This window comes from Mus caroli, unplaced genomic scaffold (assembly GCF_978045245.1).
Source record: "Mus caroli unplaced genomic scaffold, Mus_caroli_1 scaffold_18, whole genome shotgun sequence".
Lineage (NCBI taxonomy): Eukaryota > Metazoa > Chordata > Mammalia > Rodentia > Muridae > Mus > Mus caroli.
Genome location: NW_028227273.1, coordinates 7,747,388 through 7,765,520, shown reverse-complemented (window position 1 = coordinate 7,765,520; position 18,133 = coordinate 7,747,388). Strand labels below are relative to the sequence as shown.

The following is an 18,133-nucleotide window of genomic DNA, read 5'->3' as shown; positions in this document are numbered from 1 at the left end:
GTCCTTAGTTCCTCAGGCTATTGGGAATGACAGAGATGAAGAGGAAAGACCTCCAGCTCCTATTTTAACCACAATCCATGGTGTTAATACTGACATAATTCTTGTCTAGGCCTTGCTAAATCTGAGGTTGACAAGTCTCATATAGAGACCGCGCATAGCTCAGAACTGCGCTACTGATTCATAATCATATGAATACAGTATGGGTACCGCTTGGCGCAGGAGATTACTGCGGGGAAAGGTCCAGCTTGACCGTTTCTGAGTTCCCTGTTCGACACACCTGATTTGAAGGAGGTTGGTATCTGATTCCAGAAAAAAAAAAAACAAAAAACAAAAAAAAACAAAAATACCTAAGGCTCTGCCTCCCCTCCCCAAAAGATACCAAGAGCCACAGATGTGAGTTGTTATAAAGCTCACGGGAGGAATCAGGTCAATGTCCACCCAAGTCAAGGTTAAAGGCCCACTCATCTATGGATGAAAAAAAATCATTTGATCACCTCTGTTAAGCATTGCCTATTTAAACTTAATTAATAGGGGGGAGAGAGGTTGGAGACCTTACTGTCGTAAGGGCAAGCCCTTCACTGCCTCCCACCCAAATAAAAAAGCCAACTGGCCTTGTACTAAAGAGCTGGTCTTACCCCTTCTCCCTGTTTCCCTGGCTGCCATCCAAAATTGCGGAGGATTATCAGCTCAGTGTTATTCTAAATTTGTTTAGTTAAACTCAGCCAGGGTTCCAACGCCCTACTTAAAATGCAAACAGGTAGTTACCTATTCAGCACTAATTAGCATTATAAAGTCAGAGCCTATTCTGTTAGTGGTTTACTAGGATAATAAAGACAGTCTTAGCCAAATACAGTTTACCATTAGAAAAGTTAGGGAATCCCACGAAAACAGGTTTTTTTCTTTAGCCCTAAGAACTCAGGCAGAACTATTGAACATAAATAATTTTTCTGCCTCAGGCCAGCCCTTCTTTTTTTGTTTGTTTGTTTGTTTTGTTAACTAATGGGAGGAGATGTGGCCTCCCTTCCCCCAGCCTGGAACCTGCTTGCTCAAGGGTGGAGCTACCTGCTCATTCGTCCTGCCACGCCTACTGCTGGACCCTGCCTTTGCTGCCTGGAGGCACACACGTGTTCGTCCTGCTACTGGACCCTGAGTTACTTGGCGGGATATTGGGTTCCCTCCCCCTTCCTTTATAACTGAGTGTCTGGAAATAGTAAAATTGAGCTTTGATCAGAATGTTTGTTGTCTTAGCTCCATTCTTTCTTCCGCCCCGTCTAGATTCCTCTCTTTTCAGCGAACTGCCATTCTCAGTTGAACCGTTCGTGTTGTGGACTGTGGGCAGGCCGCAACATAAAATGACTAATATTCACTCCCAAAGACAAATGTAATTTATAGAGATAGGCGACACAGAAGCCATCCTGTGTGCTTCTTGTACAGCTAAATTCCAAATGACACAAACAATACCAAGCTTACTTCAGTTTTTATACTCCCTCAACACCCTGCAGAAAGTATCTGCCTTTTTAGGTTTCATCAAATCTTCGATTTCTGACTCAACCCATCGGAGATCACTCAGTTCTCTCACAGCCCCGTTCTCTGCTACTTCCTTCCCTATTCCTCCAGCACTGGTTGTGGAATTTATATACTTTTAGTCGCTTACTGTTGGCTTGTGTCACTCTTAGCCCTTGAAAAGACAAGGTCCTCGGGGGTAATCTGAGCATTCTGGAATCCATACAGAGCTAGATAATGGGGAACACAGAGTAAATGCTCACTGAGTTTGGCTGTTGTCACAAATAGGGCAAACCCATGAGAACTAACTCAGCTGGCTTTCTGAGTTAAAAATTAACCATTTTTAGTATGTATCACTCCAAGGGCTTTAAGGAAGCTAAATGTTTATCTTAGCCATGCTGAAAATATATATGGTAGCTATAGAACTGAAATCTGGGAACACCTGCTCTTTCATATCTTACCATGAAAAATACCAAAGAAGATATTGTTAGTCTAAGTACTTGTAGATTACGAACTTCATTTTCACATTATGAAATGCTAGAAACAATTATACTTGTAGTACTTCATCTTGCTAATGTGGAGGGAGAAGCCGTGGCTATCACTGTCTAGGGCTCTTGCTATTTTCCACCTCTGTTCTCCAACCACACTGGCACTTTCTGACATCCCTGAGAGCCAGGCACTGCCTAGAAACGCTCATAGGATGAGTATATTGACACAAATAGAAAATACTTCTCTAATTCCTTTAAACGACTAACATCACTAAAGTGTAAACTGTAAACTTACCCATTTCTACTGAAAACTCTCAGCCATGCTTTGAGGTTTGGTCCTAACAAACAGAGACAAGGTACTGTAGTAAAAGTAGACAAAACAACTGCAAATAAAAACGTTTCCAGCACCAACCTAGGAGAAAAAAAAAAAAAAAACACTGTTACCTTCCAAAAGCCTTAGCGGTGCACATACACACTGCACATAGAATCACTGTAGTAAAGTGCACTCCCTACCCCAGTATCTCCTTTATACTTCACTTCAAAAAACTACCTGAGCCCCACTAAATAAGGATTCAATGAAATTACTCTACAAGCCAAATTACCTGGTTCTAATCATAGACTTCAAAATGTTAAAAATCTGAAGATTCATACTAAGGCCTTTTTGCAAAAAAAAAAAAAAAGATAATTAGCTTTCTTTCTTATCAGTTTCCAGAACTCTCAAAGTTGATCTGCCTTTTTCCCTACATGAAGAGCTAAAGAGCAGCAAATGTCACCTCAAGAGTTTATGACTGAGGTCTAACAAATTTGCATTTTGATAAAATCTTGAACTATGGAACACACTGTCCTTGCATTGATGGATAAACAGAAACCATCTTCCAGACAAGACTTTCCTGCTCTGCCTAACATAGAACAATCCGTTAGTTTAATGTGTATATACGTCTGTCTGCGTGTGTGTGTGTGTGTCTGTCTGTGTGTGTGTGTGCATCTGAAGCTACATGTGTATGTGTGTATGTAAAATCACTCCTTTCACCATCATCGTTAATCACTGCTAAATTGAAATGTCTCATATAAGAAATATTTATGAATTTAGCTTCCACTAGTTTGAAATTGGTCCAGTTTTAAACACTATTAAATTTTAATATAAACATTAGTATTTGATAATACTAATACTATTTTCTATGTCCCTTATGAAAATAACCTCAGCTACTTTAGAATGGCATTTCTGAATCACTGAAATGTTATCTATGACCAGCTTACACATATCACAATAGTGAGCTACCTGCAGACATCCAGGTGTGTCCGGCCTGTAGCCTTGGCCAAAGGCAGCTATCAATGCTTCCCAAATCATAACCTACTTACAGCATTGGCACATTTTTTTAATTTTTGGTAATGTGATCCTAGGGTTGTTAAATACAATTTTGTAGATGACCACTTTGTGTTTTAATGCCCAAAGGCTGGACATCTAGAGGTTTTTTAACAACCATGCACTTATTACTACAGCATACAGTAATGACGTTAACCTGCCCTGCTTACAATGTACAGTTGGGTACCAGAGAAAGCTAACAGCTAAAACCTGTGAAGATTTAGTTGTTGACGTTTTAAACTACACCACTGAAAACAGGACGATGACAGCTATTCCCTACCTTGCTCCCTACCTTAATCCATTAGCCAACCCCACCATGGCTCTCCTCCAGCTGCTAAGAGTTAGCATATCATTTGGAAATGCATACAGGAAGACATAAACTTAAAGTAAATATTCAAAACTCACTCGATTAGTGGTGCTCCATATAGAACAAAAATGATGTGAAGGAGAAAACAAGACATAAGGAAGCAGACACAGCATTTCAAAGCTCGCGTTACCTAAGAAAGAAATGAAGAACCTGAAGACCGCAGAAGAGAACTCAAAAGCCATAACTTCTGCCACTTTACATACAAATATAACTTGTTTCCATGATGTCTGAGATAGCTCAACATTCTTTGTTGGGTAACCTCAAATTGGATCACATGTCTTATCACATACACAGCCCTCAAAACAGACTATAGAAAAACTTAAAAGATGGGGCCAGCAAGTAGGCCCAGCAGGGAAAGGCCTCCACGGCTGATCACCTGACTTCAACCACTGGGACCCACATGATAAAGTAAAGACCTACCCTCTGACCTCAATATGAGAGCTGTGTTGTATGTACACAATTTAAAATGTTAATATGTGATTTGCAATTACATCATCTGAACTTTCGTTTTAATATTGTTTATTCTGTAATATGAATATGATTTGAGAAATTAGTTTTGCTTTTTTGATGTAATTTACCCAGTTTTGTTTGAAAATAAAAAAAAAAACAGTGTAGCATTCATTATGTTTTTGTAGGTGGTTTGTGTGTCTTTATATAACGAGGCCGCTGTGGTTTCTGTACCTCAGCACTCTGTTATCAATATTTCTTAAGTATTAGTAATGTCACAGTCACACTACAAACAGAAATCACTTTTGGCTCTTATGCTGGTATGGTGGGTAGCGTGTATTTGTGTGATATTTGTCTTTTAAATGAAAAAGAATGATATATTTTGTGTCTATGTGCGTGTACATGTGTGTTTAAAATGTTCTAACAGGGAATTAAACATGGTACTGAGTATTCAGTGAGGATTTTAATTTAACATAATTGTCAAGTGTCAGAGCATAGTGACTATCCCAGAAAAAATTAATTCTAATATCTGAAAACATTTAACTGTTTAGTCAAGGAAGGTCACATGTGAAATAACAGTTGCTATGACTTAATTTCCAATGAAGTCTAGAAAACTCCAAGCTCCAGTGGATGGCCCCACATCCATTCAGATATAGGGTTCTAGAAGTTATAACTACAAAGACTAAAGGTTATCAAGTTGCCCAGGGAGTAGGAATAGAGTAAGGAGTGAATGCATGTGATCAAAAAACAACGTGCATGTATGAAATTACCAAACAATAAAAATATGTATTTTAAAAATATAAATGGCTTAGGGGACGGTTTAGTCAGTAAGCAACAAGGACCTGGATCGATTCCTGGAACCCACCGTAAAATGTCAGGTATGGGGCATGCTTGTCCCCAGCACTGGGGAGACAGAGGATCTCTGGGGCTCACTGGAGAGCCACTCTGGCCCAAGTGGTAAGCTCCATGCCATTAAATGTCCTGGACAGAACAAGTGGACAGTGTTCCTAAAGATAACACTTCAAGTTGTCCTCCGGCCCCCCAAATGCATTTGCCCACCCACACACCTAAAAAACCATACAAAAATAAATGAAAATAAACTGCAGTGTCTTGTAAGTTATCTTCAGTGATAACATAAAACCATGCTTATATAGGTCATTTCCATTGTGACGCAGTGAAGGAGTCATAATTCCACAATGAATGCACAGCAAGAATCTATCAAACACTGTAGGAAAGTAACAGGCTACTGCTTTGGTGGGGGCGAGGGGGGGTGGGGACTTGGTTCCCTTTACACTGTAAATCACTCACGAAGGACATAGCAAAACTTCCTTCTCACACTGTAACCTCCACCCAAAAGCCAGTTAAGCCGCAGAAGCAACCCTTACCTTATGTGACAATGAACTTCTTTTAGAGGACACATTCGGTTTCACTACTAAGTACGACAAGAGATTGACAGTGGTCACGGAGGCAGAGCAGATGCACAGCCAGGTCAAATGAGCTTCCAATACTGAGAAGTTGTCCACGAAGAAGGACGGAATGAAAATGCTTAGGAAAATTGAAAATACGCACAGAAGATTGGTATACAGAAGTCTCTTGATGTCAGTATCTTTCATGGTGTTTTCTTGGGTAGCTATCTAGTAGAAAACAAATTAAGAAAAACATGTAATGATTTTTTTCCATGTCCCAAACACTTCAATACTCTAGATATAAACCATGTATTAATAATTTTCTATTGGCAACATATTTGTTTCAAAACACAACACGCATATGCAGATTTTAATCGTCACTTTAGATTTCTCTAATATGGTATACATTATCTTTCAGAGCCTCAAAAAGAAAATTCCAGTAAAAATTTAAATATTTGTGACTGGTTTCTACAAAGGGGGCATGTACCAGACACCGGGAACTAATTTTACTTTTTTTGGCGAAAATCAGGAAGATGACATCACTGCAGTTCCCAAATGACAACCAAGTATACACTTAGATATGCAAATGGTGGAGAACCATCGTAAGATGGTCATTATGCTACACTAAAGGCTCACTGTCTGTTACAGATGCTAAATTCTGGTAAAAGCAGAACGCGAGTGGGAGGAGAAACACAGGTTTCCAGTCTCTAAATACATATATTGGACCTAGAGAACAGTTTCTATGTTATACTGACTAAAGTTAATTAAGAACTTAAAAGTAACACATGTTACAATGTAGTAAAAATCGGGCCCCAAAAGTAACATCCACACTGCAGGGAAGGGGAACTAGCAGGAAAGGTAAAAGCGCAAGTCTGGGCATGGTCCTATTAGCCCTCATTTCATTCACACTATCGTTTTCAAAAGCAAATGATACTGATTAAGAAAACTGGATGAACAAGTTAGCAGATACGGCCAAGGTTACACACGCACAAGCCATTTCAAGCATCGCCTCTTTAACAAGAAGAAATCCTCCAGGGTCCGGACAAGAACGGATAGCCCGGAAAAGACTTGGGGAAAGTTTCTCAGATTCTCCCCTCCACTGCGGGGTCGAGCAGGAAGCGCGATCAGAAATCCATCCTAGGCCACCGGCAAACACCCACCTAACACGGCGAGCGCGAGCGGTACCCAAACGCAAAGGTGACACCGGCGAGCGAGTCCCCCACCCAGGACGCCACACCTGGGAAGCCACCCTCGGGACCCGCGATCCCGTGAGAACCCGGTCGGAAGGCATGGCTGCTCCCGAGCCCTCCTCCTGAGCAGCCTTTGCCCGGGTGCGGACCGCAGCTCCACCCCACCCAGGTGGCTCCGTCCCAGCCTCGGACGGCGCAGTGTGGGCAACTGGAGGTCGCCATCAGAAAGAGAGCCCGTGCGGCCGAGCCGGTGACCTGAGGTCGGTGTCCCCGAGAGAAGGTGACAGACGCCGGCATCTCAGAGGGTCGGTAGCGCAGGGCATCCTCTGGTCCGCCGGAAGCGTGGCGCCCTGGAAACCACCGCAGCGGTCCGCGGTGCGACCTGCACCCGCCCCGGGCGAGTGTGAGAAGCAACCCGCCGCCGGCTTACCTAACTCTCCCGCCCGCCGAAGGGATGGGGACACCACCGCCTCCCACCCTCAGGTGCTACAGGCTGCCATGGCCTCTGGCGCAGGCGCAGGCGCAGACCAGAAAGCGAGGGGGGCGGGGGAACTCACAAGCGCACAGCCAATCGTTGACGAGAAAGGGCGGGATAATGAGAGCAGCCCCGCCCATCAGCTCGCGTTTATCCCTCCCGCGACTTTCTAGGTACCGGATAGGCCGGAGCAGGAGGGCTGAGAGTCGGGAGCGGGCTGACGTAGCCGGAAGAGGAAGTCGTCTCCGCTGGGGCGTTGCTGTGTTTTGGCTGCTGCTCCTGCTTCGCGGGCTGAGGGCACAGGGACACCCCCATGTAAGGATGGTGTGTGAAAAGTGTAAGTTCAGGGGCTGCTTCTGGGGGAGGTGGAGGCCTGAGGAAGTTCTCTCGGGATTTCTCTTTGGTTTTCCCCTGCTGGTCTGTGGCGTAACCGGTGTCTTCCTACCCTGCCCCTCGGCCCTTCTTGCCTGTCCCGTAAGCAGAGCCTTCCGCTCTGTGTTTGAGAATGGCTTCAGTTCTGCGCCTCTTGTGTTTGTTTCTGTTGTCGTCCTCGCGCCCCTTCTGAATCTCCTCAGTTACAACTTCTTGATTGGCTCTCGGAGGCTTAAATCGGATCTTCACGATCTTTCCGGTAGCATCCAGAGTTGACAGATGTCACAAGTGTAAGTTCCAGGCTGTCGGTTACATCTTAAGATTATAAGCAATGGTTAATTTCCAGTATTATTAATATGTTCCGAATCATGTTTAAATCTTGACTTTCTGCTGTTCCTTACTACAAAACGTGCCGCATTTAATACAGATTTTATTATTTATTTATCTATTTATTTTTTGGTTTTCGAGACAGGGTTTCTCTGTGTAGCCCTGACTGTCCTGGAACTCACTCTGTAAACCAGGCTGGCCTCGAACTCAGAAATCCTCCTGCCTCTGCCTCCCCAGTGCTGGGATTAAAGGCGTGCACCACCACCGCCCGGCTAGATTTTATTTTAAAAATTACTTCAGTGGTTATCTGAAATTAAGTTAAATTGGATATCTTGAACCATCCCGTCAGTTCATTAATACAGCTTTGGGTCAGGTCTTCACCTGAAAGTCTCATCACCACCAAAGAAATCTGTAAGTAGTCACCCCTGGCTTTTAGAAAGGTCTTTTTAACCCTTTTAGTTACCATTCAGTAATTCCAATGAAACCCTTAAGATTTGTTGTAAATATTTAATTTTTTTGTAGCTGCAAAAGCTGATGATTCGTTTAAAAACAACTTTCTTCTCTTGATCTCTTTCTTGGGTTAGACAGCCTTCTCTGACAAGATTCAATTCACATCTCAGTTACTGGCAGATATACAGGACCCATTTTGTTCATATCCCCTCAGTACGTAGAACTCTGGACACAGACACCCCTCCAGAGCTGTGCCATTCTTATAAACAGTTTTTTATTCTTTTTGAAAGTGGGAAAAATGTTTGATTAAATGTGGCTAAAATGTATTTAGATTGTGAAGCCGTCCTTTGTGCTGTGCCATAAAAGGTCATTTCCTCTGCTCTTCTGAGAAATCTAATGTTTTATTATTTGTAACCTCTTAGTCTGTCTGCTCATTGCACTCACCCTGTAAGTAAACTGATATCTTGCTCATACAGAAGCTGTAATGTCAGGCATCCACCTCAGTTCTGTCTTTCCTTGTGTCACAAATTATTCGAGAAAGTTATTTGTCTCCAATTTTTTAGAGTTACTTCTTAGAACTTGGCACGTACAAACTGCTTTCCCTACTACTAAATGAACTTGTACGTGTTCTCCGATTGTGCATTTACTGAGTTCCAGGGAGTTTGGTCTCGGTGTGCTTTCTTTCCCTTGCTCTGTTAGGTGTTTGGGGACTGTTTGGCCTCAGCTGGCACATCCATACCACTGAGCATCCAGTGTTCTTCTCCACCCTGACCAGTGCCCTACTTAAACAGTACTAAGTAACTGTCCATTTGGAGCTCAGTGTTTGAGCCGTCTGTAGACACCTAGCTTATCCTTCCATCCTCATTTCCCCCGTTTCACACTCCAGTTAGCCAGCTTACTCCACATATTGTGGTACCCCTCAGCTTCCCATGCCTCTCCTCAAGATGTGTACTTTATCCACTGTTTGACTTCGTCTTCCTCATTTACCTTGCCAGACATTTAAACGGTCTCATTAGTTCACAATTATCATACTTTATTTTCCAGCTTATATTCTTACTGAAGGCTTCTTCACTTTTTAAAAAGTCTCTAATCACTTTGAAAATCTGATGAACGCTGTAGAGTCTTAACAAGAAAAAGTTATAAACACACATACAAGGTTTCTGTACAGTTCCGCCTGTATTATTTCTTTCCTGCAATCTGCCTACCAGCTCTTAAGGAACTGGTGGACCGGGCATAGCCCCTGAATCCAGGTCCATTGCTTTGCTTTCATCAGAACCTTGCATGGTGCTTTGTACAGACTAGGTGATTAGAGAATGTGGGAGGAATGAATATGTTTGTCAGAACTGTTTAAAGTATAATCAGTTAAAGCCTGTTAGTAAAGCATCGTTTTGTCCTGTAAGTTTTATTTAGAACCAGTATCTGTTGCCCACAGTTACTATCTTAAGTCTTCATTCATTGGTTTCTACCCTGGCATTAGTAGGTTCCTCCTGTAATCTGACTTCATGTCATTATGTACTTTAGGCGATACAATATATTTATCATTTTAAATTATTATTGTAAAGCTAGCAAAGAAATGGGTTCCGTTATTTTATTTCCGCACAGTTTGCTTATTAGATGACAGCTGTTCTCTTTTGCTGTCTTGGCGACCACAGGTGAAAAGAAACTCGGCAGAGTTATCACTCCAGACACATGGAAGGACGGTGCCCGGAACACCACAGGTACCGTTGGCTGTTAGGAGACAGGAGCTGGATCAAGCACTGTGGGCCTGCTCTGCTGCTTCACTGTTGGCAGAGTGCAGTGTTAGATGCTGGTTACCCTGCCCACTAAACACAGAGGGCTCGATTCTCCTGGGAATGCATAGCTTTTTTCATCATCTGAGTTACATGTACGGATTCCTCATATAGTCAAGAAGTAGTAAAATTATTATTTCAATGTATGTCTATTTGATTCAGCTTGGTAAAGTCTGTGTTTACATTTCCTTCCCACATCTAAGTTTTACATTCTCAAACAAATTTAGACTGCCTTACTTTTTTTATTAAACCGGTACAGCAAAGCCGGGCTTGGTGGCGCACGCCTTTAATCCCAGCACTTGGGAGGCAGAGGCAGGCGGATTTCTGAGTTTGAGGCCAGCCTGGTTTACAGAGTGAGTTCCAGGACAGCCAGGGCTACACAGAGAAACCCTGTCTCAAAAAACAAAAACAAAACAAAACAAACAAATAAAAAAACCAAAGTAGACAGGTGTTACACATACAAAAAGAGTGTAGTTATTGTCAAAGCACTACCTTAAGACTGAACAATAAAGCAGCTATACGGTGCTCACTAAAAACTGGGCTATTATATGAAGATTTTTAAAAATTAGAATAAGGGTCTGTGATGGTTTGTATATTTCTGGACCAGGGATGTGTGGCCTGGTTGGAGTAGGTGTGACCTGGTTGGAATGGGTGTGTTACTGTGGGTGTGGATATAAGATCCTCACCCTAGTTGCCTGGAAATCAGTCTTCCACTAGCAGCCTTTGGATGAAGATGTAGGACTCTCAGCTCTGCCTGCGCCAATGCCTGCCTGGAAACTGCGATGCTCCCACCTTGATGATAATGGACTGAACCTCTGAACCTGTAAGCCAGACCCAATTAAATGTTGTTTGTTTTTTTTTAAATAAGACTTGCCTTGGTCATGGTATCTGTTCACGGCAGTAAAACCCTAACTAAGACAGAAGCTGGTACCAGGGACTGGGTGTTGCTGTGATAGGCCTGACCATGCATTTATTTGAAATAATGTGGATTTTTGGACTTTGGATTTGGAAAGCAGTGGAACGCTTTAAATGGGGCTTAATGGGTCATCCGAGTAGGAATATGGAAGACTTTGTTGCTGGGAGTAATTTAAACTGTGTTGACTGTCCCAAGAGATTTCAAAGGAGAAGAATTTCAGAATGTGGCATAAAGACTGTTTTTTGTGGTATTTTGGTGATTGTGGTATTTTGGTGAAGAATGTGGCTACTTTTTGCCCTTGTCTGAAAAGTCTGCCTGAGGCTAAGGTGAAGAGACTCAGATTAACTGCACTGACAAAGGAAGTTTCAAAAAAGCCCAGCAGAGACTTTGTTCTCTGGTTAAGTCTCACAAAGAGAAGTTTGAACAAGCATAGCAAGCTTAGAAAGGCAAAATATAAAATATATGGTTCGAGTATTAAAGGCATACTAGGAAGTGAAATGGAGCAAAAACCTGTGTTCTAGAAAATAACAGATTAAGGGAGTGGGACCTTGGGGCAAGATCCTACCCAGCTAAATTTAGATCCAGGCATGGTGGTACACACCTTTAATCCCATGAGACGGGCATGCTGATCTCTGCATTCGAGGTCAATCTACAGAGCAAGAACCAAGATAGCCAAGCTTAGGCAGTAAAGGATTTGGAAAACATAAAGCCAGTGACAATGTAATAGTACAAGCGGGTCATGTTCTAGTTCCTGCAAGCAGCTTCAGCCATGTGGCTCCAGCTCTAAAGTTAAGAATGGAAGGAACTACTGGGACAATTGATGCTGGTTAGCTGGAGCTAAGAAATTAGCAGTGATTAAGAAGAGACCAGCATCACTGAGGTGAAATCTTCTGGGAAGTATTTTCTGGGAGCACAAAGAAGCTGTGTTCCAGAGATAGCCAAGGTTGTACCTCGTGCTGCAGCTGGACTTGGTAATGTGTAAGAGTCACCCAGGTGGTACTGGTTTTGAAGGCATGAAGGTGTCATGAAGAACAGCTGAGACTTGGCACTGTGAGAGGCCAGGGAAGGCCATTGGAGAAGGTACAGCTTCAGCTGTAGTTGATGGCCCAGGACTGAAGGGGTCATGCAAAGGATTTGAGGCTTAGCACCATGAAGAGAGCCTATGAGAGGCTATTGGTGAAGCCTAGTTGAAGTGGAACACCCCAGTGTATTGGAGATGTCAGTACCATGGGATGATCACCAAGAACAGCAACCGTAGTGGAGTGGATCAACCTGAGCTTAGAGTGCTACAGAGGGCAGAGCTAGATAAGTGATGCCAGCCCTTAGGAGGAGTCCAAAAGATCAAGTGGAATCCCAGACACTGAAACAAGAAGCTGTAACATTGAAATTGCCTTGGAGACTCAAAGATGTTAAAGATGCCAGAGCTATGGGATACATGCTGAGGAAAGCTGCTAACAGGGAGTGGAACCAGCCCAGAAGAAAGCAGTTTGTTGCATTTAACAAAGATGAAAAAGGAGTTGGAGATCTGAAGACCGCTTTGACATCAGCCATGGAGATGCAGAGTTTGGAATTTGCCCAGCTGGTTTCCTGCCGTGCTTTGGGGATTACAGTTAAGTGATTGGATGAATCTCAGAAGAGACCTTGAACTTTGGACTTTTAACATTGTTGAGACTGCTATAGACTATGAGGACTTTGAAAGTTGGACTAAATGCATTTTGCATTATGCTATGTTTAAGTATGGCCCCCACATAGACTCATGTGTTTGAACAAGTCTATGGGGGGCAGGGAGTAGAATGTGATGGTTTGTATATTCTTGGACTAGGGAGTGGCACCATTTGGAGGTGTGGCCTTGTTGGAATAGGTGTGACCTGGTTGGAGTAGGTGTGTCACTGTGGTTGTGGGCTTACTATCTTCACCCTAGTTGCCTGGAAGTCAGTCTTCCACTAGCAGCCTTTGGATGAAGAGGTAGAACTCTCAGCTCCTCCTGTATCATGGCTGCCTGGATACTGCCATGTTCCCACCTTGATGATAATAGACTGAACCTCTGAACCTGTAAGCCAGCCCCAATGAAATGTTGTTTTCTAGAAGACTTGCCTTGGTCATGGTATCTGTTCACAGCAGTAAAACCCTAACTAAGACAGGGTCATTTATTGATAGAAAGTCAAAGAGTGAACTTGGGTATTACATGTTATGTTAAATGCACAAAAGTAAATTGGCTGATATGTATGCACTTTTTCCTTTTTAATATATAGAGAGTGGTGGGAGGAAGCTGAACGAAAATAAAGCTTTGACTTCGAAAAAAGCAAGGTGAGTGAGAGCATCCTGGGGCAGTCATGACGCCCACTTTGCAAGCGTAAGCCTAGTGCAGTGAGCTCCTGCCTGCTGTCGTTGTGGCTGAGTTGGGTCGTGTTTCCATACAAAGGCAGACTGTTGGCTACCAGCGCTTCCCCACCCTATACCGTCAAATGTATTAGTGCTACTTTCTACTATTTTAACAGAAGGCATAAATTTTATTTTTATCTACTTGTTAATTTACCTACAAATCAAAGGCACCAAGGAAATGTGGAAAAGTCATAAGCTCCGGAGTTGGCGCTGAGTTTGAATCTGGACTCTGTCGTTGTAGTCACATGACCTGAAGCCTGGGGCAGTTTCTTACCCTTTCTGAAGTGCACCTTTTCATCTGAGAACGAGGACAAAATCTCCCCAATTTTGATACGTTGCTTCATTATATTAAATTTATATTTTTTTCATGAACATTCCCACCGCTATCCCATTTCCTTCCTTTTACCACAGTGAAGGATTATTAGCCAGAATGGTCATGTAGAAAGGTCACGTGATTCCTTTCCTTAAAGCCTTCCATTGGTTTTCCTTTTCCAGTAGAATAGAATCTGGGCTCTCTACCATGTTCTCACAAGGTCTTCTATGCTATGACAGCTTCCTCTTCTTCCCTAAGACCTGAATGTTTGCTGCTTCCGCGCTCCTCCTGACAAGTAACTTGAGACTTGGCTGAGATATGATCTGAGAGAGGGGTCCTTACCCACCATTTATCTCTTCCCCAGCACAGATGGCAGCTGGGATTTTCTCTGTAACCCTTGGCTTGGTAAGGTCAGGGAATTTGTACTGCTCATGTTTGGTAGTGAGAACAGTATTTGGATATAGTAAGTACTCAGTCGGTATTTGCTAGATGAATAAGTGGTCATTGTGTGGCATTATCCTAGGAATTAAACGAGATAAAAAAAAAAATGAAGCTTTTACTTTATAAAGTGCCATCCATACTATATATCGTTGCTTGATGATGCTTTCCAAGACCAGTTTTTATTAGTTATTTATACAAATTGTGCAACTTCATATATATTTAATTCCTTTATGCTCTTAAATTTTTCTGATATTTCTAAATTGTAGCTATTATTTTTGAGTATTCTAGCTAGCTTGTTTTAGAGAGTATACTACTATATTACATTAAAATTTCAGTACCGTTATTTATAATGAGCAAGAAACTCTGGGAGGCTGGAGAAATGGCTCAGTGGTTAAGAGTATACACTGCTTTTCCGGAGGATCCGAGTTCAGTTTGGACATCAAGAGGCTCACAAACTGCCTTTAACTCCACTTTCAGGGGATCCAGCACTGTCTTCTAGCCTTAGCAGCACAAACCCTGACACAAACACACATATAAACATAATTCAAAAATTAATAGAATCTCTAGAAAAAGAACAAAATTCCTGCCAATTAATGATAAAAGCTCATTTCGAGGTTAAAATGTTGTTTTAGAACAATAAAAATGTGGTTTCAGAAAAGTACTCTAAACATCTAAATTGAAACAGAAATTTTACTTACTCTTGTGGGAGTAAAGTGATTCAGTTTAGAAAAGCTAACCTCCAAAACGTACCTATTACCTAGCCGTTATGGTACATGTCGGGAGCTGAGTGGGAAGATAGTAAATGGTGTGACAGCCTGCGCTATGGAGCCAAATTCTGTCTTAAAAATCAAATGAACCAGCAAGTAAAAGGTGTCTGTTTAATATAGAAAACAGTGGGGCTGAGAGATGGCACCACTTTTCCAGAGGACCTGGGTTCAATTCCCAGTACCTATATGGTGGCTCACAACTGTCCCTAATTCTGGTCCCAGGAGATCCAGTGCCCTTTTCTGTCTCCCACAGGCACAACCCACATAACACAGAGACATTTATTCAGGCAAGACACCTGTACACATAAAATTAAAATATATATATAAAGGTAAAATAAAAATTTTTTAAAGAAAAGAATATCCCATGCTGTAGCCCAAACAAGATACTAGGACTATGATGTTTCATGGAGCAAATATAAATAGTTGTTTGAGGGGAAGGCAAACAGTCAGTTTTGGGAGAATTGTTTCTTACAAAGCTATTTGCCCTGTGTTTCCTATAGGTTACCATGTTCATGTAGAAAACCCTGTACTTGAAAATGCTTGTTAAAGTGAGGAATCATTAGGAGATGGACCTGCTTTGTTTTACAACCAACTGTAGGTGTATTCATCTATTGTTGGCTATTGAGATTAAGCCTTTTCAGTCTGGATCTACTGACAAGAGTTTTATATAACATCTCACATAAACATGGTTTCATCACCAGAATATATATTTTGTACCTTCAGAGTGGAGCAAACACTAAGCCAGGTGTGATGGCTCGTGCCTGTAACACCAGTGCTTCGGTGCTGATGACAAAAGCATTGGGAGGTCAAGGTCATGCAGCCTGGGTTCACCAAAAGAGGGGCCTGAGCTGGGAGGGGAATGGACCCGGGAAGATGGCCTGAGTTTGCTTCTCAACACCTATAGTATGCAGCTCAAAACCACCTGTAACCCCAACTCTAAAGGACCCGAACCCTCTGGCTTCCATAACTACCCCTGCACACGAGAGAGAGAGAGAGAGAGAGAGAGAGAGAGAGAGAGAGAGAGAGAGAGAGAGAGAGAGAGAGAGGAGAAAGAGAAAAGAAGAAGAAGAGGAGGAGGAGGAGGAGAGGGAACATATGGAGTCCTTCTTCCTATTTTTAGTAGTTGGCTTACCCATATATAATCCCAGCACTCAGGAGGCAGAGGCAGGTGAATCTCAGTGAGTTTAAAGCCAGCCTGGTCTACAGAGTGAGTACCAGGACAGCCAGAGCCATACAGAGAACCCCTGCCTCACACACACACACGCATTTCTATTGTAGTATGACTATTTCTCTTTTTTTTTTTTAAATTCTCTAGGTTTGATCCATATGGAAAAAATAAGTTCTCCACTTGCAGAATTTGTAAAAGTTCTGTACACCAGCCAGGTTCTCATTACTGTCAAGGCTGCGCCTACAAAAAAGGTATGCGTTTTTAACTTAATTTTTTGACTTATATCAAATCTGTCTCATTTGCCATTGCTTTGAATAACAAAGGAATAATAACCTTTCATAAATTGTTAGTCAAATGCTCCTTTTTACTAAGATAAAATAGAATTTAAAATAAATTTATAGTCAAAAGGATATTCCTTTTTCTTATGATGTTTTGATGTTCTTAAAGACTCTTTGTGTGTCTGTCTGAGTGCGTGTATATGTACATGTATGTGCAGCTCACCTAGGCCTTAGGCATGTGTGCTCACAAGCCACAAGAGGGCACCATGTCTTTCTCTCTTACTACACCTTTTGAGGTAGGGTGTCTCCCTGAACCTGAGGTGCCTTTTTCTCAGTTGGGCTAGAAGCCAGCAAACCAAGGTTCCTCCTGTCTGCACCCCACTTGGATCTGAAATTATGGGCATTTGTGAGAGTGTGGACGTTGAACTCCAAACTCTGGTTTATATGATTACAGAGCAAGTGCACTTACCCGGGGAGCCGCCTCCCCGTCCCACTGAGTGACCTTTTAAGCGTTAGATTGGCACAAATAAACCAGGCAGCTGCACTGCTTGCTCACACACACGTTTTCTTTTGTTTCAGGCATCTGTGCGATGTGTGGTAAAAAGGTTTTGGATACCAAAAACTACAAGCAGACGTCCGTGTAGATATGTTGATGAAGACCCTGACTCTCTAGGATTGTACTTTGTGCTTCAACTTTTCAAGGCATAGCATGAATGGATGTCCATCTTACAAAATAACCAGTTTGAAGATGAATGATTCAGTCTGAAGCAGGGAAGTTGATCAGTATTGATTTGTCTGCTCTCAAAAAGTTCTGAACAGCAATGATATGCCCAGTTTTCTGCCTTAAGTGGTTATTTTCCTTGTGAGCATTTTACTGAACTAGATAAGAGACAAAATTAATGAATAAGGTGTTCCCGACTTCTGTACGCACTGTCTACTCAACATTATCCATATAATTCTTACCTAATCCATGCATTTATTTATAGTTACTGCAAATGTGAAATTACTCATCCTTTTGCTCTGAACTTGACATCCAGACCTCAGACTTCTCATTTATTCACAACATCACAGTTCTTAGAATGAGCAGCACCTTAGTTAAGTGCATTTTCATGAGCTATAAATTATTGCAGAGTGGTTCCTTAGTGACCAGTCCTGCCGCAAGTCTAAGACAAGTTGCGTTTTTTATTTATATTTGCTGTTGACACTAAAGTCCAACATGTGACTGAGAGCCACGGGGCCCAACTGTCCAGGCATGCACTGAAGTTCAGAGATGTGCATTCTGTCGGCATTATCTTAAATTCAAATGAGGATAAATTTCTTCTGTTTCGGAATGCTCTTTGAAGCAAGAAACAAATCTTTCCTTAACACCCCTCCACCCCAGCTGCCACTCCCTCAGAAATAAAGCAAGCAGCCTGGCCTTTTGTGTCTTCAATGATGTCACTGTAGACTGCTAGGAGATTATTTTTGAGGTTTCAAATGAAAGTTTTTCTTGTTGCCTTCTTAGGATTGGGTGTTCCTCCTTTAAAACCCTCAGCTTACTTGGAGACACAGAGCGTATTCTGTTTCCATCAGCAGGATCTTAAATACACATCACTAGCCAGGCAGTAGTGGCTCACGCCTTTAATCCCAGCAGTGGGGAGGCAGAGGCAGGCGGATTTCTGAGTTCGAGGACAGCCAGGGCTACACAGAG

General features: G+C 42.3%; 2 protein-coding genes across 3 annotated transcripts in view; one reads left to right on the top strand and one right to left on the bottom strand.

The window, feature by feature from the left end:
- The window catches only part of Pigf (phosphatidylinositol glycan anchor biosynthesis class F), a 31,634-nt gene extending 24,350 nt beyond the window's left edge, over positions 1–7,284 (bottom strand). For both annotated transcript variants that reach the window (XM_085833097.1, XM_021149069.3), the window contains exons 1-4: positions 7,195–7,284; positions 5,554–5,802; positions 3,760–3,851; positions 2,287–2,403 (exon numbers count right to left, since the gene is read on the bottom strand). In XM_085833097.1, coding sequence (XP_085689223.1) covers positions 2,287–2,403; positions 3,760–3,851; positions 5,554–5,781 — 437 coding nt within the window. In that variant the 5' untranslated portion in view covers positions 5,782–5,802; positions 7,195–7,284. The remainder of the gene's footprint in view (positions 1–2,286; positions 2,404–3,759; positions 3,852–5,553; positions 5,803–7,194) is intronic.
- A 152-nt stretch (positions 7,285–7,436) lies between these two features.
- Positions 7,437–17,860, top strand: Cript (CXXC repeat containing interactor of PDZ3 domain). The gene is made up of 5 exons (XM_021149204.3): positions 7,437–7,576; positions 10,041–10,106; positions 13,347–13,401; positions 16,313–16,416; positions 17,023–17,860. The coding sequence occupies exons 1-5, from the start codon at positions 7,561–7,563 to the stop codon at positions 17,085–17,087; spliced, it is 306 nt and encodes a 101-aa protein (XP_021004863.1). The 5' UTR covers positions 7,437–7,560; the 3' UTR covers positions 17,088–17,860.
- Positions 17,861–18,133: the final 273 nt, after the last annotated feature.

Bases quoted from the DNA above. Each gene is read 5' to 3' on its own strand.
- Cript (XM_021149204.3), top strand. The intron at 10,107-13,346 runs GTACCGTTGGCT...TTTAATATATAG, and splicing joins CGGTGCCCGGAACACCACAG to AGAGTGGTGGGAGGAAGCTG. The intron at 16,417-17,022 runs GTATGCGTTTTT...CTTTTGTTTCAG, and splicing joins AGGCTGCGCCTACAAAAAAG to GCATCTGTGCGATGTGTGGT.